The 21969-nt window shown below is 42.3% G+C and overlaps 1 protein-coding gene across 3 annotated transcripts in view; it reads left to right on the plus strand.

The window, feature by feature from the left end:
- The window catches only part of FBXO11 (F-box protein 11), a 197800-nt gene that overhangs the window by 174409 nt on the left and 1422 nt on the right, over nt 1-21969 (plus strand). For all 3 annotated transcript variants that reach the window (XM_084622927.1, XM_084622928.1, XM_084622929.1), the window contains exons 12-22: nt 13841-14058; nt 14378-14463; nt 14550-14644; nt 15707-15829; nt 15913-15998; nt 16445-16521; nt 16612-16755; nt 18129-18239; nt 19354-19461; nt 21457-21565; nt 21857-21955. In XM_084622927.1, coding sequence (XP_084479053.1) covers nt 13841-14058; nt 14378-14463; nt 14550-14644; nt 15707-15829; nt 15913-15998; nt 16445-16521; nt 16612-16755; nt 18129-18239; nt 19354-19461; nt 21457-21565; nt 21857-21955 — 1256 coding nt within the window. The remainder of the gene's footprint in view (nt 1-13840; nt 14059-14377; nt 14464-14549; nt 14645-15706; nt 15830-15912; nt 15999-16444; nt 16522-16611; nt 16756-18128; nt 18240-19353; nt 19462-21456; nt 21566-21856; nt 21956-21969) is intronic.

Consider the following 21969-nt stretch of genomic DNA (forward strand, 5'->3'; position numbering starts at 1 on the left):
CTGTGACATTATCGGGGATAGTGTTCTTGACAGCTTGCAGTCCATCTTTGTGTGGAACGTTGGTGTAGAGAGCTTCTACATCCATAGTGGCCAGGATGGTGTTATCAGGAAGATCATCGACGGATTGTAGTTTCCTCAGGAAGTCAGTGGTGTCTCGAAGGTAGCTGGGAGTGCTGGTAGCGTAGGGCCTGAGGAGGGAGTCTACATAGCCAGACAATCCTGCTGTCAGGGTGCCAATGCCTGAGATGATGGGGCGCCCAGGATTTCCAGGTTTATGGATCTTGGGTAGTAGATAGAATATCCCAGGTCGGGGTTCCAGGGGTGTGTCTGTGCGGATTTGATCTTGTGCTTTTTCAGGGACTTTCTTGAGCAAATGCTGTAGTTTCTTTTGGTAACTCTCAGTGGGATCAGAGGGTAATGAAGATGCTGTTCCCTCTCTTCGTTAGGTGGATCCCATCTCTTCCTGGCAATCCTTCTTCCTGGAACATCATCCCATGGTCAAAGAATCCAAAGCCCTTTCTCCAACACCACCTGCATAACCACGCATTTACTTCCACAATTTGATGGTCCCTACCTGGGCCTCTTCCTTCAACAGGGAGGATGGATGGGAACATGACTTGCGCCTCAGACTCCTTTATCCTTCTTCCCAGAGCCACATAGTCTGCAGTGAACCTCATTCTTGGCAGTATCATTGGTGTCCACGTGGAGAAGTAGGAAGGGGTAGCGATCTAAGGGCTTGATTAGTCTCGGCAGACTGTCCGTCACATCCTGAATTCTAGCTCTAGGCAAGCAGCACACTTCTCGAGTTTCCCAGTCTGGATGGCAGATAGATTACTCCATCCCCCTTAGGGGATGACTCCATCCCCCATTTCTTCCTCTTGGGAGTGGTGGTCCTAGAACCCCCACCCCTAGGACAATGCATCCCCTGCCTTCTGATCGATGGGGTCTCCTTCTGATCCCTTTCCTCAGCTGACTCTTCCAAACTATTTTCCATCATAGTACTTGTGTAGAGAACCTGAAAATGGTTTCTTACCTCTATCTGCATTGGGAGTACATGGGTTCTCCAGTCACATGCTGCGAGTTTTCTTCCCCATTCTGTACTGCCCTCTCTGATTCTTCAGCATGCTGTGCCTGCAGTACCAAATGCTGACTTCTATCCAGAAAGTCTTCATTTTCTCTGATGCAGCGCAGGGTTGATACTTGGTTCTCTAGTCCTTTAATCTTCTCTTCCAATATGGAGACCAGCTTGCACTTCGTACAGATGAAGTTGCTTCTATCCTCTGGGAGAAAGACAAACATATACATGAATTTTATATATGATGAATTTTAAAAGGCTGTATTGCAAAGGTTCCAGATTATTCCTATACCTGAGGTGCATAGAACAAAATTTAGAAGCCTCAAAATGAATGACAAGATGAGTCCTAGAGAATGTGTATAAAGCGTTTGATTTGATTAAAAACATGCATCCTCAGGAAGGGGGTGGGCAGAGAAATATGAATAATTGTTTGTTCTTTTTGCACAGGACCTGTTCCTGAGCATATGTTCTGAAGAAATCAGACATGCTATTTGGGGTAAATCTCAAAAATATATATAAGCCAGAATGTCCAGTGAGTGCAAGCTGCAGAGGGAAGGAACAGAAGCCCAGGCTTTTGGGGGGGGTGCTGCATTTTGTCTCTGGGAAGAGAGAGGGTGGCTGGAAGCCCAGGAACTCCCCATTAGGATCTCACGTGCAGGCCACTGTAGAGGAGAATGGTCCAAGAAGATATTTTATGTGTAATTCCACTGAATACTTGAGGAATAATTACCCTAAACTGAAAAAAGCCACGCCCGTGCACCATCCAGGTTAATGCAGCTGTCCTTAACACAGGAGTCCAAGAGGTACCTGCAGGTCACCTGATTATTTTGTGAGGTCTGACCCTTTGGAGGTGGACATGGAATTTGTTAAAGCTACTCAGGTAAATGACAAAGAATGCATTCGGAGAAGAGAGACTGGTGCACAGATTTCTTCGGTCAGGGAAAGTTAGACAATCAGACATGCTCCCTGGGGAGAATTCAGAATTTCTAGAACTGAGACCACACAAATTATCTGTACCTTTGTCTAAAGCACATGTGAGGTGGGAAGATCTGGTGGAAACTTTTGAAAGTTGGTCTGCTTGACTGTATTCCAACAGCAATTTTTGTAGGAAATGATTTTTTGTCTGTCTAACATAGTTAATATAGTAACGTGCAGCAAAAAATAATGTTGTTCTGTAATCTCAGAAGAGAATTGTGCAGACAAAGAAGTGGCAGTGTGGGGGAGAGGGTGACAGCCCCAGCTCAGCAGGAGAAAGCAATGTGCTTTCAGGTATGGTGGGAGGTCCAGGTCACTCCTGCATAGCAGAGGAGAGTAGCGAGCATACAAAGCTGAAAAGGGAGAAGTTGCCCCCTGTAACTGGAGAGGCTGTTCTGGTTGTCTGCAGCCAGGGTTTTGCAGTGAGCACAAAGTAGGGTGACCAGATGTCCCGTTTTTAAAGGGACAGTCCCGTTTTTTGGGACACTTACTTATATAGGCGCCTATTACCCTCCACCCCCTGTTCCATTTTTTCACAGTTGCTATCTGGTCACCCTAGCACAAAGCAAACCCCATGCTAGACAGCATCTGTGGTTACATCCTTAAGGGGACACCAGTGAAGAGAAAAAATGGGGAAAGATTTTTTTGAGGAAGGGAGATTGTACAGGAAGCTCTCCTGGGGAAAAATAGGAGCCCTGGGAAACCTTACAAGTTGTCATAAAAATAAAGGGAAGGGTAACCACCTTTCTGTATACAGTGCTATAAAATCCCTCCTGGCCAGAGGTAGAACCCTTTCACCTGTAAAGAGTTCAGAAGCTAAGATAACCTTGCTGGCACCTGACCCAAAATGACCAATGAGGGGACAAGATACTTTGAAATCTGGAGGGGGGGAACAAAGGGTTTGTCTCTCTGTGTGATGCTTTTGCCGGGAACAGATCAGGAATGCAGCCTCACAACTCCTGTTAAGTTAGTCAGTAATCTAGCTAGAACATGCATTAGATTTCCTTTTGTTTAATGGCTGGTAAAATAAGCTGTGCTGGATGGAATATATATTCCTGTTTTTGTGTCTTTTTGTAACTTAAGGTTTTGCCTATAGGGATTCTCTATGTTTTGAATCTGATTACCCTGTAAGGTATTTAACATCTTGATTTGACAGAGGTGATTCTTTTACCTTTTCTTTAATTAAAATTCTTCTTCTAAGAACCTGATTGATTTTTCATTGTTCTTAAGATCCAAGGGTTTGGGTCTGTGTTCACCTGTACAAATTGGTGAGGATTCTTATCAAGCCTTCCCCAAGAAAGGGGGTGTAGGGCTTGGGGGCATATTTTGGGGAAAGACGTCTCCAAGTGGGCTCTTTCCCTGTTCTTTGTTTAAAACGCTTGGTGGTGGCAGCATACGGTTCAAGGACAAGGCAAAGTTTGTACCTTGGGGAAGTTTTTAACCTAAGCTGGTAAGAATAAGCTTAGGGGTCTTTCATGCGGGTCCCCACATCTGTACCCTAGAGTTCAGAGTGGGGAAGGAACCTTGACATGGTGGCAGAGCGGTGGGATCATTTTGAACCAGAGATTATTTTGAACCAGAAGCACAGCAGAATTTTAAAAGGTTTTGTAAAAGGTGATTGCATCTGTATATTCTGTGTGTCTGCCTGGGGGACAGAGCAGCAGGCATAACAAAAGGATTTTTCTGTAGGCTGAGAACAGCTATCAGAGAAAAAGGTATCCGGTTACAGCACAGCAAAAGTTTACAAGCCAGTTTTTTGTTTTGTTTTGTTTTCTTTCAAACTCTCAGGTGTAAAGTCAGTTAAAAACAGAGCTTAGGATGACAGACTGCACTGTTCAACAGAAGCTGAAATTAGCCAGATTTGAGGTTGAGGAAAAACAAAAGGAACATGAAAGACAGGTAGAACTCAGACAGATGGAAATGGACGCAAACGAAATGGCAGCCAAAGAAAAAGAAAGGGAGACTGCCCACAGGAGAGAAATGGAGGCAAAGGAAAAAGAGAGGAAGCATGCTGAGGAGGCACAGGCTAAAGAAATGGAGAAGAAGGAAAAAGAGAGGAAGCATGCTCTGGAGATGAAAAAGGCAAAGGCTCAGCAGAATATACCGAATAACCTTAACAATCCTTCCCCAACAATCCACAAATGGGAGTAACTATGTCCACAGTATGATGAATCCAGTGATATTGCTGAATATTTTCTCACCTTTGCGAGACTGTGCACACTCCATCAAATTCCTGAAGCTCACAAGATGAGCACATTGGTCGCAAAATTGACTGGAAGGGTTCTGGACATATTCAATAAGATGCCCATTGATGAGGCTTCTGACTATAATAAGTTCAAGGATTTTGTTTTAAAACAATTTTAAGTTACACCTGAAACTTAGAGTAAAATTTAGAGCCCTTAAGAGAGGACCTGGACTAAGTAATGTGGCTTATGTAAACCAGATGACAGATCTGTTTGATAAATGGCTCAACAGACGGGCTGTAACTAACTTTGGAGGAATGCGAGATTTGATGATACAGGAGCAATTCCTGAATATGTCCAAGGAGGATATAAAACAGTGTTTATGGGATAAGAAAATGGACTCAGCAGAAAGTCTTGCTTCTTACGCTGATCGATACGAGCAGTCCCAGACCACCAGAGTGGCGGGGCAAGCCGGAACAAAATGGGTGGAGGGAGGAGAGAGGAACAACCCTGGTCGCAGTTAGAGCAGATACCAAAAGGGACACCTTCAGACCACACCCTACTACCGGGGGCAGCCTAAGGCCCCAACTACACCCCAAGGTACACTCCGGACACCTTATTGTTCTGCCACACCGTTCTCCAGCAACCCACCTCGCCCCAATCACCCGTCAGCTGGACGATGTTTTAAATGTAACGAGCCAGGGCATGTAAAGGCCAACAGCCCAAGAAACCCAACAGATTATAGTTCATTGCACCGGAATCATACCACAGGTCCTCAGGCCCAGATACCTCCCAGATACCCTCAGAGCAGAGGGAAACTGTGAGTGTGGGTGGGAAGGTCACCTTGTGGAGGGACACCGGAGGACAAGTGTCGGCTATCTATGTTTCCTTAGTGGACCCCCATTTAATCAACCTAGAGGTCCAAGTGACTATTCAAGACTTCAAGTCAAACTCCTTTGACTTGCCTACAGCCAAGTTGCCAGTCCAGTACAAGGGCTGGTAAGGAATATGGACTTTTGCAGCCGATGATGATTATCCCATCCCCATGTTGTTGGGGGAAGACTTGGCCAATCATGTGAAGCTAGCCAATAGGGTGGGAATGGTCACCCACAGCCAGGCTAAGCAAGCTGTCACACCTAGCTCTATTCCGGAAACTTCTACCAGGACCCGGTCAGAGGTGATGGAACCAGACCCCATGCCAACATCTGCAACAGCAGTAGTGGATCCAGTCACAGAGACCCAGACAGAGCCAATCTCAGAACTGGCACCAACAACCAGCACCAGAACCATTGCCAGCACTGAATCCAGTACTTGCAGCCCCAACACCAGAGGGCCCCACCGAACCTGCACTGGCAGCAGCAGATAATCCTACACAAGAGGCTCAGCCGGAGCCTGAATCCCAACATAGTGTACCAGCGTAGAGCAGTTCGCAGTCAACGGAAACAGCCCCATCACCTGCACCGCTTCCAGAGGGACCAAGCCCAGGTCCACAATCCAATGAGGAACTGGTTCCAAGGGAACAGTTCCAGACCGAACAGGAAGCAGATGAAAGCCTTCAGAGAGCTTGGACGGCGGCATGGAGCAACCCACCGCCTCTCAGCTCTTCTAATCGATCCAGGTTTGTTGTAGAAAGAGGACTTTTGTACAAGGAAACGCTTTCTGGTGGACACCAGGAAGACTGGCATCCTCAGAGACAGTTGGTAGTTCCATCTAAGTTCCAGGTAAAGCTATTAAGCTTAGCCCACGATCATCCTAGTGGCCATGCTGGGGTGAACAGAACCAAAGACCATTTGGGAAAGTTGTTCCACTGGGAGGGAATGGGCAAGGATGTTTCTACCTATGTCTGGTCTTGTGAAGTATGTCAAAGAGTGGGAAAACCCCAAGACCAGGTCAGAGCCCCTCTCCAGCCACTCCCCATCATTGAGGTTCCATTTCAGCAAGTAGCTGTGGATATTCTGGGCCCTTTTCCAAAAAAGACACCCAGAGGAAAGCTGTACATACTGACTTTCATGAATTTTGCCACCCGATGTCCGGAAGCCGTAACTCTAAGCAATGCTAGGGCTAAAAGTGTGTGTCAAGCACTAACGGACATCTTTGCCCCTCCGACATCCTTACAGATGCAGGAACTAATTTCCCGGCAGGAACTATGGAAAGCCTTTGGGAAGCTCATGGGGTGAACCATTTGGTTGCCACCCCTTACCATCATCAAACAAATGGCCTGGTGGAGAAGTTTAATGGAACTTTGGGGGCCATGATACATGAATTCGTAAATGAGCACTCCAATGATTGGGACCTAGTGTTGCAGCAGTTGCTCTTTGCCTACAGAGCTGTACCCCATCCCAGGTTAGGGTTTTCACCATTTGAACTTGTATATGGCCACGAGGTTAAGGGGCCATTACAGTTGGTAAAACAGCAATGGGAGGGGTTTATATCTTCTCTAGGAACTAACATTCTGGACTTTGTAACCAACCTACAAAACACACTGCAAACCTCTAGCCCTTGCTAAAGGAAACCTAAAGGTTGCTCAAAAAGAGCAAAAAGCCTGGTATGATAAACATGCCAGAGAGCGTTCCTTCAAAGTAGGGGACCAGGTCATGGTCTTAAAGGTTCTCCAGACCCATAAAATGGAAGCGTCGTGGGAAGGGTTATTCACAGTCGAAGAGCGCCTGGGAGCTGTAGATGGTGGCCTACCTTGACGATGTGGCAATATTTTCGGATTCCTAGGCAGAACACCTGGAACATCTACAAAAAGTCTTTGAGCGCGTAAGGGAGGCAAGACTAACTGTTAAGGCTAAGAAGTGTCAAATAGGCCTAAACAGAGTGACTTACCTTGGACACCAGGTGGGTCAAGGAACTACAGGCCAAAGTGGATGCTATCCAAAAGTGGCCTGTCCCAAAATCAAAGAAACAGGTCCAATCCTTCTCAGGCTTGGCCGGATATTACAGGCGATTTGTACCACACTACAGCCAGGTCGCCGCCCCCCTGACAGACCTAACCAAAAAGAAACAGCCAAATGCAGTTCAGAGGACTGAAGAGTGTCAGAAGGCCTTTAACCAGCTTAAAGTGACACTCCTGTCTGACCCTGTGCTAAGGCCCCAGACTTTGACAAACAGTTCCTAGTAACCACAGATGCGTCCAAGCATGGTGTGGGAGCAGTCTTAATGCAGGAAGGACCGAATCAAGAGTTCCATCCTGTCGTGTTTCTCAGCAAGAAGCTGTCTGAGAGGGAAAGCCACTGGTCAGTCAGTGAAAAGGAATGTTACGCTATTGTCTACACTCTGGAAAAGCTACGTCCATAAGTTTGGGGACAGCGTTTCCACCTGCAAACCAACCATGCTGCGCTACAGTGGCTTCATACCGCCAAGGGAAATAACAAAAAACTTATTCAGTGGAGTTTAGCTCTCCAAGATTTTGATTTCGACATACAACACATCTCAGGAGCTTCTAACAAAGTGGCTGATGCACTCTCCCGTGAAAGTTTCCCAGAATCAACTGGTTAAAATTGTCCTTGAGATGTGGAAAATATTATTAGTCTTTATACAGTTAGTAGTATATTTAGAGGTGCATGTGTCTTATTAACTCTGTTTTCTCCTAGAGCTCCAGGAAGAAATCACAGCCAGTGTTTCACCCTATCTGTTTGGGGGGCATGTCGTAATAATAAAGGGAAGGGTAACCACCTTCCTGTATACAGTACTGTAAAATCCCTCCTGGCCAGAGGCAAAACCCTTTCACCTGTAAAGAGTTAAGAAGCTAAGATAACCTCGCTGGCACCTGACCCAAAATGACCAATGAGGGGACAAGATACTTTCAAATCTGGAAGCGGGGGAACAAAGGGTTCGTCTGTTTGTGTGATGCTTTTGCCAGGAACAGGTCAGGAATGCAGCCTTACAACTCCTGTTAAGTTAGTAAGTAATCTAGCTAGAACATGTCTTTTTGTAACTGAAGGTTTTGCCTAGAGGGATTCTCTATGTTTTGAATCTGATTACCCTGTAAGGTATTTAACATCCTGATTTGACAGAGGTGATTCTTTTACCTTTTCTTTAATTAAAATTTTTCTTCGAAGAACCTGATTGATTTTTCATTGTTCTTAAGATCCAAGGGTTTGGGTCTGTGTTCACCTGTACAAATTGGTGAGGATTCTTATCAAGCCTTCCCCAAGAAAGGGGGTGTAGGGCTTGGGGGCATATTTTGGGGGAAGACGTCTCCAAGTGGGCTCTTTCCCTGTTCTTTGTTTAACACGCTTGGTGGTGGGTTCAAGAACAAGGGAAAGTTTGTACCTTGGGGAAGTTTTTAACCTGAGCTGGTAAGAATAAGCTTAGGGGTCTTTCATGCAGGTCCCCACATCTGTACCCTAAAGTTCAGAGTGGGGAAGGTACCTTGACACAAGCAACTACAGTAACTCCTGGTTAACATTGTTTTGTTGTTACGTTGCTGATCAATTAGGGAACATACTCGTTTAAAGTTTTGCATTGCTCCCTTATAACGTCGTTTGGCACCTGCTTTGTCCACTGCTTGCAGGAAGAGCATCCCGTTGCAGCTAGCTGGTGGGGGCTTGGAACCAGGGTTGACCGTCAGCCCCACATCAGCTCCCCGCTCCCCTAAGTTCCCTGTGCAGCAGCCGCCCAGCAGGCTATCAGTTGCCAGCAGTTCAGCTCTTCCTCCCTCCACTGCCGTGTGCTGCTTCTGTCCTCTGCCTTGGAGCTGCTCTCCAGAGCCTCCTGCTTGCTGGGAGGGGGAGGGAGGAAGGAGAAGGGGGCTAATGTCAGGGTGTCGTCCCCCCCCCGGCTCCTGCACCCCACTTACCCTATCTCCATAGAGCAGGGGACACACACGACAGGGGTCGGGACGGAGGGAGCTTCCTGGCAGCTGCGGTCTCACTTAACAAGGTAGTGTACTTAACAGTGGTGTCAGCCTACTTAAAATGGGAAATGGGCATCTCTCTCACTTACACACATGGTGTGTGTCTCTGTCTCTCTCTGCCATGCTGTCTCCCCTCCCTCCATTCGTGCTGCCTTGTAGAGTGTGAGGCTGCATTAACAACGAGTTAACCCTTGAGGGCTCAGCCAATTGCTAGTTCATTTAGCAGTAAGGCATTCCCTGGGAAATATCCTACCCTCTGACTCCACCACCTCAACCAAGCTTCACAATTATCATCACTGTGTACAGTATTAAATTGTTTGTTTAAAACTTATACTATGTGTGTGTATCTGTGTGTGTATGTATAGTCTTTTGTCTGGCAAAAAAATTTCCCTGGAACCTAAACCCTAATTAATTACATTAATTCTTATGGAGAAATTGAATTCGCTTAACATCGTTTCGCTTAAAGTCACATTTTTCAGGAACATAACTACAATGTTAAGTGAGGAGTTACTGTAGTTGTCCCTGCCCAGCACTGTGGGGTGTTAATGTTGCTAGCATATAATTGTCCTTTTGCTTGTCTCTTGTAGGCATATAGAACCAATGAGAGGTTAAAGAAAAAATTTTACTGGCCAGGGATACAGAATGATGTGGGCAACTATTGCAGACCTTTTGATTTATGTCAGAAGGGGAGACCTGTAGGACCACAAAAAGTCCCCTGTTCCCCTTGCCTGTGATACAGAGGCGTTGTATAGGGTAGAAATGGACATTGTGGGCTCTATGCTGTGTCTTACTCAAACAGGAAAAAAACATACCTTGGTAGTAGTGGATTTTGCCACTAGATACCCTAAAGCAGTTACACTAACTAACGTAGAGGCTGATACTGTGGCAAAAGCCCTTTTCACTGTTTGCAGCATAGTGAAGAGATTTTATCAGATAATCAGTCAGATTTCATGTTCCACCTATTCAGTAAATTACGGAAATTATGTGGCGTGAAACAACTAAAGGCTGCCTCAGCTCAGCCAGAGACAAATGGCTTGGTGGAGAAGTTCAAGGAACATTGAAAGCAGTGTTGAGAACATATGTGAACCTAATACTTTTTCTGTGAGGGTGATAGGGATTGGACCTTGCAGGAGGACGATTTTGGTATGAATTTAGGTCTGGAAGAGTACTAAGGTCAGATGGCAAGGAGTATCCAAGTTGGGCAAAGCCAGGTTGAGGCTTGTGGGCTGCTGGCAGGCTTTTGGGGTCAGTACTCTGAACGAAAGCTGCAAAGCCATAAGACACCCAGGGTTGCCAGACATACATTGATTGAACCCCTTACTGCAGCAGTTCTCAACCAGGGGTCCGCAGGACCCTGCAGCTGAAACACTGAGCCCAAGCCCCAGCGCCCCTCGTCACAGGGCTGAAACCCCAAGAATTAGTTGCAGTGCCAGAGTGGGGCAGGCCCAGGGGCAGATCCACCCCCCCTCCCCTCTCCGAGGCCACATCCCCTGGCCAGGTCGGAGGTGGGAAACTGAAGTCAGTGTGGGCAGCTGCTGCTCTGGCTTGTGTCATGGAGCAGGCAGCTATGGCATTCCCCCATCTTCAGCTGGTGCCTGGGATTGTGGCTGCTCCTCAGCTCACGCAGGGGTAAGAGCTGCCCAGGCAGGGGGACCCCGCTCTGTGGCTGGCAGTGCCCTTGGGGAGCAGTGATGACAGGAGAGCCCTCCTGGCACACAGCCCCTAGCTGTCCCCTCCCTGCATCCTGAGCTACCCTGCTGCCTGCACAAAGCCCCTAGTTACCTCCTTCCTGCACCCTGAGTTACACCCTCTCAGCCCCTAGCTACCTTCTCCTTGCACCCTGAGCTGCCCGCACACAGCCCCTAGATACCCCCTCCCTGTACCCTGAGCAGTTTTCAAACTTTTTGAGCTGAACCCCCACCACGCACAATCCAGACAGGCTGAGGTGAGTCAGGGGTTGGAGGTGGTGCTGCCTTCCTGGACCCTGCTGTGTCCATGCCCTCCAAAAATAGAAGTCAAACTGCGCCTATGCCTGAGGGCTCCCCCCAGCCCGGAGCCCAGAGTCCCCCCGCCCTCTGCTGGGCCCTGGAGTTTTTGTAGCATGTTGAGGGGGGCCTCAGAAAGAAAAAGGTTGAGAACCCCTGCCTTATGGGCCTCGTTGAGCCCCAAAACAGCACACCCTGTAAAGGGACTGTGTTTCAGTCAGTACTTGCTGTTGAAAGCCAGTCCTTTTTAGGGTGTCTGAAGTTGGACATCCCAAGTCATTAGTCACTCTTGGAAATGTTGTCCATTTTCTTGGGAAGGGTGTCATTTAGGTCTTCACACATTACCTTGATTACCCAAAATTGTGAAAGAAGATTAAAGAAGTGTGGGGTTTTTTCAGTTTATATTGAAAACACTGATCAAGGCAGTTTACAAACTGGGGGGATTCTGAAAGCCAATCTAAAAAGGAAATGAAGTAAATGAGTAATTCAGATACTCTTTTCTCCATTAAAATGCAGTAAGAAAATACTAGTAATTGGAGGATGACAGTAGGGCAAATAATACAAATATTCTTTCCCTTTGCTTATGCCATTTTAGTGGGTTGGTTGGATTGTTTTTATAATTACAGCTATCCATGAAGCTAGATTCTGAGGATTTTTCTCTACTAACTTGAGTAGCCTATTCTTAAATTGTTTCTCATTCGTACTCAAATTTCATTTCAAGATCTGAAGGCATCTCATGGAGAATCATTTGAAAAACACTTATGATGTGTTAATTTTTTTATTATTATTACTAGGGATGTTTGCATGAAAAAAAATCCTTTTCTTAAAAAGATGTTTGTTGCATTTTTCTCACATGAAGTAATAATGTGCCAGTTTAACATCACAGTTACTTGCTCTGGAAATTATTGATACCACAAACAAAAATACGACTTTAGGGAATAAGCAGTATCATAGAATCATAGAATATCAGGGTTGGAAGGGACCCCAGAAGGTCATCTAGTCCAACCCCCTGCTCGAAGCAGGACCAATTCCCAGTTAAATCATCCCAGCCAGGGCTTTGTCAAGCCTGACCTTAAAAACCTCTAAGGAAGGAGATTCTACCACCTCCCTAGGTAACGCATTCCAGTGTTTCACCACCCTCTTAGTGAAAAAGTTTTTCCTAATATCCAATCTAAACCTCCCCCACTGCAACTTGAGACCATTACTCCTCGTTCTGTCATCTGCTACCATTGAGAACAGTCTAGAGCCATCCGCTTTGGAACCCCCTTTCAGGTAGTTGAAAGCAGCTATCAAATCCCCCCTCATTCTTCTCTTCTGCAGGCTAAACAATCCCAGCTCCCTCAGCCTCTCCTCATAAGTCATGTGTTCCAGTCCCCTAATCATTTTTGTTGCCCTTCGCTGGACTCTCTCCAATTTATCCACATCCTTCTTGAAGTGTGGGGCCCAAAACTGGACACAGTACTCCAGATGAGGCCTCACCAACGTCGAATAGAGGGGAACGATCACGTCCCTCGATCTGCTCGCTATGCCCCTACTTATACATCCCAAAATGCCATTGGCCTTCTTGGCAACAAGGGCACACTGCTGACTCATATCCAGCTTCTCGTCCACTGTCACCCCTAGGTCCTTTTCCGCAGAACTGCTGCCTAGCCATTCCGTCCCTAGTCTGTAGCTGTGCATTGGGTTCTTCCATCCTAAGTGAAGGACCCTGCACTTATCCTTATTGAACCTCATCAGATTTCTTTTGGCCCAATCCTCCAATTTGTCTAGGTCCTTCTGTATCCTATCCCTCCCCTCCAGCGTATCTACCACTCCTCCCAGTTTAGTATCATCTGCAAATTTGCTGAGAGTGCAATCCACACCATCCTCCAGATCATTTATGAAGATATTGAACAAAACCGGCCAAAACCGAACAAAAACAGTAGGAGCAGATCCTGTTTCTTCACAGATCACTAGTAATAAGTAAGGACCAAAAAAAGGCCTGAAAAGAAGACACATAAACAGACTTTTATTTTGGAAACGGAATGCTGCTTGACACCGTACCTCTTCTCCTCTCTCCCTCCCCCAGTTTTCCATGTGGAATAATTGCTCTTTTAGATTGTGAATTTTATTTATTTATTTATTTGTTAAGCACCCAGTTCTCTTTGATTAACTCCCTTTGATGCTTTGCTGGATTAGGACTTTCAGGTACAATTTTAAAAAGACTTTTTAAGCAGTAACTTTGATGAGCAGTCACAGTGGAGTCCAGTAAAATTAATCACTTTTCAGAATCAACACCTAAACTAGTTCTTATTTTGGTTTTGATTGCAATGTATTTGGGAAACACAAGTAAATTCTTAAGTTATTTTTTATGTTGTTCAATTTGATAAACTAAAAATACAGACTCAATAGAGCAATTTCTTAAAATAGCAATTTTGGTAACGTGTTTTTTAAACTTGACTCTCAACAATATTAGTGTAAGACTAGTAGCACTAGACTACTGAAAATAGACACACAAATTCCTGTTAATAGATAGCAACGCAAAGAAATCTTTTGTCACTTAATTAATAAGGTTTTCTGTATTTGTTTCATTGTTACTTGGAAGATGCTTATGCTACAGTGATGATAGCTATGTAATTACCTAAATCTATAGCAATAATGGTACTTTTTGTAGACATGGCTATCTTTTTTTTTCCTTTTTAGATTCCCATTTTATAACTACAGTCTTTTCTCATATTTTAAAAAGATTTTCTTATAGAAAACGTTGTGTTGTTTTGTGTAGGGTTATTTTGAAAGCTGCAACATACATAGAAACAGGATAGCAGGCTTTGAGGTCAAAGCTTATGCCAACCCTACTGTAGTTCGGTGTGAAATCCATCACGGTCAGACTGGAGGAATCTATGTTCATGAAAAAGGAAGAGGACAATTCATAGAGAATAAAATCTATGCAAACAATTTTGCAGGTGTTTGGATTACCTCAAACAGTGACCCAACAATAAGGTTGGTTTGTTTCTTTGGTGGTTGGGTGTTTAGTTGGTGCTCGTTTGTAGGAATGTTTTAGGGAATAACATTAACATTCCTACATATATCAAAATGAAATGGATGTGTCAGGGTGCAATGGAATTATATCTTTAATTTGCATGCATACAATACATTTTTAGAAGTATATAGTTTCTTAAAATTCTGCAATCCTGACACTATTGTAGATTTCAAAACATGGTAAATTTTCCATACATTTGTACATTTTATATATGTTTAGATTATATGGTACAGTGTAACTTACTTTCATAGTTTTGTAACATGTGGTTTTGTTCCTTAGGGGCAATGCAATTTTTAATGGGAATCAAGGTGGAGTTTACATCTTTGGTGATGGGAGAGGCCTTATTGAAGGAAATGACATTTATGGTAAATGTATACATTTACCTTATTGCATCTTGGACTTTTTATATTTTGTGTGCCAAATTTTCTTAAAGTATCACCCCTTTCAACAGGTAATGCATTAGCAGGAATTCAGATTCGAACAAATAGTTGTCCCATTGTTCGACACAACAAGATTCATGATGGCCAACACGGTGGAATTTATGTGGTGAGTACTAACTACATATAGCGAGTCTAGGCATGTAGATTCTGCTAGGTAGTGTTTTCTGTGCGTGTTATGGAAATGTAATGCCTTGTATACAGACTTAAACTTTAAAGTAAACATTTAAAGTTTCGTTTTCTGTTTTGTTATACTTTGAATGAAGTAGTTTCTTATGTTCTACAGATAGATTGACCTAATTACAATTAATCTTGTTTTAATTTTGGCAAATATAACTAGAATATTTCTTTTAAATTCAAGACATTGCCCTACAGTGTAATTTTAAAAGGGCTAGCTAGCAAACTATCATCAGATTTAAAAAAAAAATAATAAGGTTTTATCTTACATCCATTTTTGGTAATAATTTTACATCATGTACACTTAAATCTAGAAACCTGGAGCATTTCACATTTACCGCTAGACTGACTAAATTCATATCTTCCCACCCACAAGCTGGTATGTGTCACTAAAAGTACACAGAGAAGTTAGAAGTCAAGACTAGAGTCGTAAGTCTCTCGCATGTGAAACCAAGGGTTATATAAAATGAACTGAAGCTCTCAGACTAGAATTGTATAAATATTTGCCTTAGTATCTGACCCTGCAAGTCTAATGTAGCTTTAAGTTTAAACACAAATGCACCAGTAAAGATTGTTATATGCCTTAAGTAAGAAACATAACTTATTTTATTTTTAATAGACAATGCTGGATGTAAGATTAGAACCTGGTTTCCTAGCACACAGTTGAGTGCAGAGCTCCACTAGCAAAACCCAGCAGAGATTTCTAAACTTCAGTACAAACCCTTGAAATCTCAAGTAGTAAATCAGATGTAAAAAGAGAAATTCTTAACCTGTTTTTACACTTAAAATGTTCAGAAATATAAAGTCTCATGAATAGTACAAAATGATTTTTTAAATGGTAGTAACTTGAGAACTCTGGGAGACGTCTAACATAGGAAAGGACATCACACCTGGACAAAGAGATTTTTTTCCCCACAAAAAGAAAAAGGCTATAAAGCCAATATTTGCAAGAGGCTACTTTATTTAATCTTTGACTTATCTTGCTTGTATTTAGCATGAAAAAGGACAAGGTGTGATTGAAGAAAATGAAGTTTACAGTAATACTTTGGCTGGAGTCTGGGTGACAACCGGAAGTACTCCAGTACTGAGAAGAAATAGAATACATAGTGGGAAACAGGTGGGGGTTTTTTTGCATGATAGAAATACTGTTTTCACACTTCTTCCTTACTTCTAATTTAATTATTTTATTTTTAATGTCAGGTTGGTGTTTATTTTTATGACAATGGACATGGAGTGTTGGAGGACAATGACATCTATAATCACATGTACTCAGGGGTTCAAATAAGGTAATATGTGTTTTCATTTTACATCGAAAAAGGGATTTTATTGTATTATCCTCATTTCTCTCTTTACTCCTCCTTATCTTTCGGTTCCTAAAATTTACCCCGGGAGGAGGGGAGAGGAGCGTCCTATTAAATCTAGTGTCCTCAATTTCAACTCAAGGGGAGGAATTCTTGTCAGGAGAACCTGGATGCTGACTTTTATTCCCAGTTTCTCTCTCTGTTGATAATGGTGTGAAGTCTTAAGTCTATTAGCTTACTTGGAAACAATCAAGGATTTCTAAAGGCTTGCAAGCAATGTCTTCTATATTTTTGCATGGGGTCTGATGTGTAAACCTACAGAATGCTGATGTGATTAATGTACTATTTTTTGCCCCATCTTCAGATGTATTTTAAATGTTCCGTTTTAGGAAACCTTTTTTAATGACTTATTTGCTTGTGATTATCTATAGAACTGGAAGCAACCCCAAAATTAGGCGCAACAAAATCTGGGGAGGTCAGAATGGTGGTATTCTTGTTTATAATTCTGGTAGGTCCATTCTTTCATTTTTTCAGACCTTAAGATGCTTTGCAACATGGTTATTAGAAAGACAGTTATGTTGAATATTTTTTTTTATAGGGCTTGGATTTATAGAAGACAATGAAATTTTTGATAATGCAATGGCTGGAGTATGGATTAAGACAGACAGTAATCCTACGCTAAGAAGAAATAAAATCCATGATGGAAGAGATGGGGGCATCTGTATATTTAATGGGGGCAGAGGTAGCATTCTTTCCTCGTTAGAATATGTTAAATATATTGGATTTATAATCTAATTTCAGATTAAGATATTGTTCTTTTAAATTGCTTTTTAGAAATTTGATTATTTTTCTTTATGAAGTAGTAAAATATTTATTTAAAACATACTAATGCTTTTTAGTGTCATCAGTTAAATCTGTAATACTAAACTGTAATAGGCAAAGAAGAAATTCACCTCAACCAGGAAGCCTATTCCAGACTACTTCTATAAGGCTAGACTTCTTCCTTATTACCTGCGATCTACATTTGTCACTTTTTTGCCATTTAATTCAAGGACAAAAGGTCTGATGTAACCATCAAATTGAAGATTTCAGATCTTGGATTTGTGAGGGGGTTGGTTTTGTTTATAAATGTATAGTTTTTGTCAATACCAAAGATCTGGAAAGAGCCAAACTTCCCCTACTACCTATTAAAAGGAAAATATCTTATTAAGAAATTAGGTAGTTAGTCCTTCATTGTGGATTATTAACTTTAGTTTTAGGTTATGAAGTTTTGAGTTGTGCTGCACTGCAGCAGAAAAGTACCAGTCAAAAAATTATGCTCTTCTTTGAGACTACCAAATGCTGCTGTAGAAGAAAGAGCAGAGCACAAAGTCTGACAGATTTGGTTTTCTTAAATACAGAGTAGCCTCTAGGTCAGTGGCTCTCAACCTTTCCAGACTACTGTACCCCTTTCAGGAGTCTTTGTCTTGCGTACCCCCAAGTTTCACCTAATTTAAAAAATTACTTGCTTACAAAATAGACATAAAAAATACAAGTGTCATAGCACACTATTACTGAAAAATTGCTTGCTTTCTCATTTTTACCATATAATTATAAAATAAATCAATTGGAATATAAATATTGTACTTACACTTCAGTGTATTAGTATATAGAGCCGTATAAAGAAGTCATTTTATGAAATTTTAGTTTGTACTGACTTGGCTACAGCTTTTTATGTAGCTTGTTGTAAAGCTACACAAAAATCTAGATGTGTTGATGTACTCCCGGAAGACCTCTGTGTACCCCCATGGGTACGTGTACACCTGGCTGAGAACCACTAGTCTAGGTGTATTACTTATGAGCTTACTGTAATGGGTCATAAGTCCCCATGTTTTCCCCATCTGTACTGAAAATCCTAGTTATATTAAATAACCTTAGAAACATATAAATTGAGAATAACTTTCAAAAGATGACGTATTATCACCAACATCCTGTTAATCCTTACGTCCTGGGAATACCCATCACTGGCATTGAAATCATTGGTACTATGAGTAAAATATCAAACAAATTGCTTATAAAGAGAAACACAAAGATGCTTAGCCTTAAATCTGGTGTTTGTTGTTGGTTCTGTTGTAGGACTCCTTGAAGAGAATGATATTTTTAGGAATGCTCAAGCTGGTGTTCTCATCAGCACCAACAGTCACCCTGTGTTAAGGAAAAATCGAATATTTGATGGATTTGCTGCAGGTTTGTATTCTTTAAATCATATATTTGAAGGGTTAGAGCTTACAGATTTTAGTTCAGTATTATGACAGGCAAGGGTCCCTTTTCTACAGCTAGGATTATTATTCATTTGAACAATCTGAGATATTCTACAGTTATGTTCTAGAAATCATTTGGGATTTTAGAATTGCCAAAATGCCAGTTTGCAGCATTCTCTGAAATTATCAGGAAATAATGCAGTTTCTATCTCATCACATAGCAGATTTCCTAGTAACTGTTCACAATTTTCTTTTGAAAGTCAATCAGGATGTATATGTTACTGACTTGGTGAGAGTTTACTTGAATTTTCTATCACTAATCCTGTTTTAGAGCAATGGAAATTTTAGCAACATACTTCTGAGATTCTGGAATCACTTTGCGTGGAAGGCTTCAAAAGTATTGAAATCTGTGTTTTTTATGGAATCAGTTGAATAGGAATACTAAGTCTTATTGTAATAATGGTGACTTTCGTACACTGCTGTTTGTTAGACATTGTGCTATAATAGTTCTTTAATCCTAATCAATTGAAATTGCATGCTTGAGTTTTCTCCATTTGTCTTTCAGAAAAAGCAAGCTTCTGTGAAGACCTTTAAAAGGTCTTGCTTCTGTGTAGTGCTGGGGAGCTGCCAAAATGAGTTCTGGCCAAGTGACCTGAAGGAGTCTGATTTCTGAAAATCTTGGGCTTAATCAACAGACTTTTTGGGTGCCCACCTTGACACCTTTTAAAAGAGCATATCTTTTCAGATAGCGTACAGTTCCTGAAAATCACGTCAAGATGGGCACCTAAAAAAATGGCATCACTTTTGAAAATCTTGGTCAATTGTACTGCCCTGTTATCCGAGAAACTAGTGGTTTGATTATTAGTTGCTAATTGGAAAAACATGAAATTGGCTTCACTTCTATGAAGAGATGCAGTGGGAATGTTTGGACTTTAGCTCGGTCAGTCACAGCACAATTTCTAGATATTAGTCATTTTGCCAATGACTGTCTGACCGATCATAGGAAATATTAAGTGCTTTAACTGTAAATCTGGCTGCTGAAAGAGATATAAAATGCACACTAAGGCTTTGATTCTCTGCCTCACCTCCCCCAAATACAGGTATTGAAATAACAAATCATGCAACTGCAACATTAGAAGGCAATCAGATTTTCAACAACCGTTTTGGAGGCTTATTTCTAGCATCTGGTGTCAATGTAACAATGAAAGGTGTGTGGATTTTACATTGCATATTTGTTTACATATGGCATTTCTTAAAGATGAATGGCATACTGGAGACTTACAAATTCTACAATATTGCATATCCCAATGTCTCATTTTTGGCAGTATTACACTTTAAATTGCCCTGAACCTAAGAACTTCATCTAAAAGAAATAAGTTGAGCTTTGTTCAGAGTTAAGCCAATAGCTGGAACACCTTTAAAGCACTGCAGAGTCCAAGGGAATAAAATGAAAATTATTGTTTGTATCTAATTTTCCCTGGCAGAATGTAGCCTTTTCCACTGACCACTTCATCAGTTAATCCTTCTTTAGACTGTTTTGATATTGGTTAATTCTTTCTGGTTGGGAATTTGAAAGACCATACTGAATTCCTCTAATCAGAACTCCTTGCTATGTGAGTGAAAACAAGTATCCAGTATGGTTCAGAAACTTACTTTACAAGTCTGTTAAAGTAAGTAGCTATGAACCACACACTAGCGAGGCAGCATTTTGCAAGTGAATTATAAAGCTAGTTGTGAGACGCAGACTTGGGCACTAAGGTTCCTGGGGTCTGCGCTTGGATCTAAGAGGCATGTATGGCTTACTGCTAAGAACAGTACGTATAGATAGACTGAGTGGATGAGACCGGTCTTCTATTCCCAGCTCTGCTGGAAGTAACCTTTTGCAACTTGTTACCTTATTTGAAAAATTAGGGGAAATACTGTCCTGCTTCCTAGAATATAGGTGTGAAACCTTGGTCAATAAAGGCTGTCTACTGAAAGAAGTAAGACCAGAGCTGCTTGATGTTTTTCTCTTTCAATAAGGAGTTCTGCTGTGCATTCTCTGAGGAATGCAGAAGCAGCCCTATCAGCTGGCCTACTAATCTGTCAGCAACCCTGACCTGGAATCTGGAAGGGATGGCTTAGTTGTTTACATATCAGGAATACCTAAACTCTGGAACTATACCTAAAATTCTGACATGGAGAACTCAACCTGTTACTGTAGTTCCATTACTCCCAGGAGAATTCTGCACCACTGCACATGCACATAATTAATGAGCTACACATACTTTTAATTTTTTGCGCAGTAAAAAGCTTCTGCAAGAAAGTTACTGCAATTCCACCTTTTGCCCATCAGAGAGCGCTATGGTGCTAGACCAGAGCAGTAGCACCTGGCTAGCTAGGACAGAAAAAGAGCCTGCCTTCTTCACAGCGCCTGTCAGGCCAGGGCAGGAGATGGGGAGACAGACAGCATGGGGCTGCTTGGGGGTCAGACAGGGGTTCACAAGGGCTAGTGGGGGAGGATTGGGGTAGGGACTGAATGGGAGTGGAGGTGCAGGGCCACATGGGGACTGGGGGGCGACTGAGTTGGGGGCAGACACACATATAGGGATGGGGGTGGGACACATGTAGACAGGAGGGCCAGAAGAAAACATGGGGGTGCAGGGACACCTGGAGACAGGGGCAGATGTGCCTGTCTGAATTGGAGAGGCTAGGGATCAGCCAGGGTCTGCATGGGGGAAGCTCCCTATAACACTCCCTCCCTGCCCCCAAAAAACCCCAGGCTCCTTCCCAGCAATTACTTCCCTCTCCCTCATCTCCTCAGTTACCAGTGATTCCCCCAAACCTTTGCACTGCTTCTGAGGAGTGTGGGAAATACTGTTCTGTACTGTAGTTTAAATGAATTATTACTCAGAGTTCTGTATTAATATGCCTGGTAAGGAATCTATTTGTCAAAAAACATTTCTTGAATCTTTTGTCTGTACTGTTACAGACATACTTGCTGACAGTATTTTTAAAATAAACGTAATTGAAACTGTTGTGATTATATTGTGTTATTTTGACAAATAAAATATGCAGAATTTGAAAATACTGTATGCAGAATTTTAAACTTTTTGGCGCAGAATTCCCCTAGGAATATTCCATGCAGTTTACTGTGTGGGGGTTTTGGGATCAGACCTAAAAGGAATGTTCTAATTATCTGATAGTTTATCCTTTTATTACAGATAACAAAATAATGAACAATCAAGATGCCATAGAAAAGGCTGTCAGTAGAGGCCAGTGTCTATATAAAATATCAAGTTACACCAGCTACCCAATGCATGACTTCTACAGGTAACAAATTTATAAACAGTTATAGGTCATGAAAGGTAAGAAAAAATAGTAATCTCCCTCACCCAGCATCCCTCTAGCATATAAGTGATTAAATAGAAAGCTGTCTAGTGTAAATGATGAACCAGCTTAGATCTATTGTCTAGAGTCTGCAAGTTTGATTGGTTTTTGGTTAACATTACTTCTACAAGGAAATTGGCATTTTTCTGTGCTTAACACATTGCCAATTACAGATGTGCCTGTAACCACCTGTCCATTTTCAAATCATGCCTAATGTGCTACATTTTACTTTAGATGTCACACTTGTAACACCACAGATCGTAATGCCATATGTGTGAACTGCATTAAGAAGTGCCATCAAGGACATGATGTAGAATTTATTAGACATGATAGGTATGTTAACAAGA

The sequence above is a fragment of the Lepidochelys olivacea genome (assembly GCF_965140295.1).
Source record: "Lepidochelys olivacea isolate rLepOli2 genome assembly, chromosome: 3".
In the NCBI taxonomy this organism is placed as follows: Eukaryota; Metazoa; Chordata; order Testudines; family Cheloniidae; genus Lepidochelys; species Lepidochelys olivacea.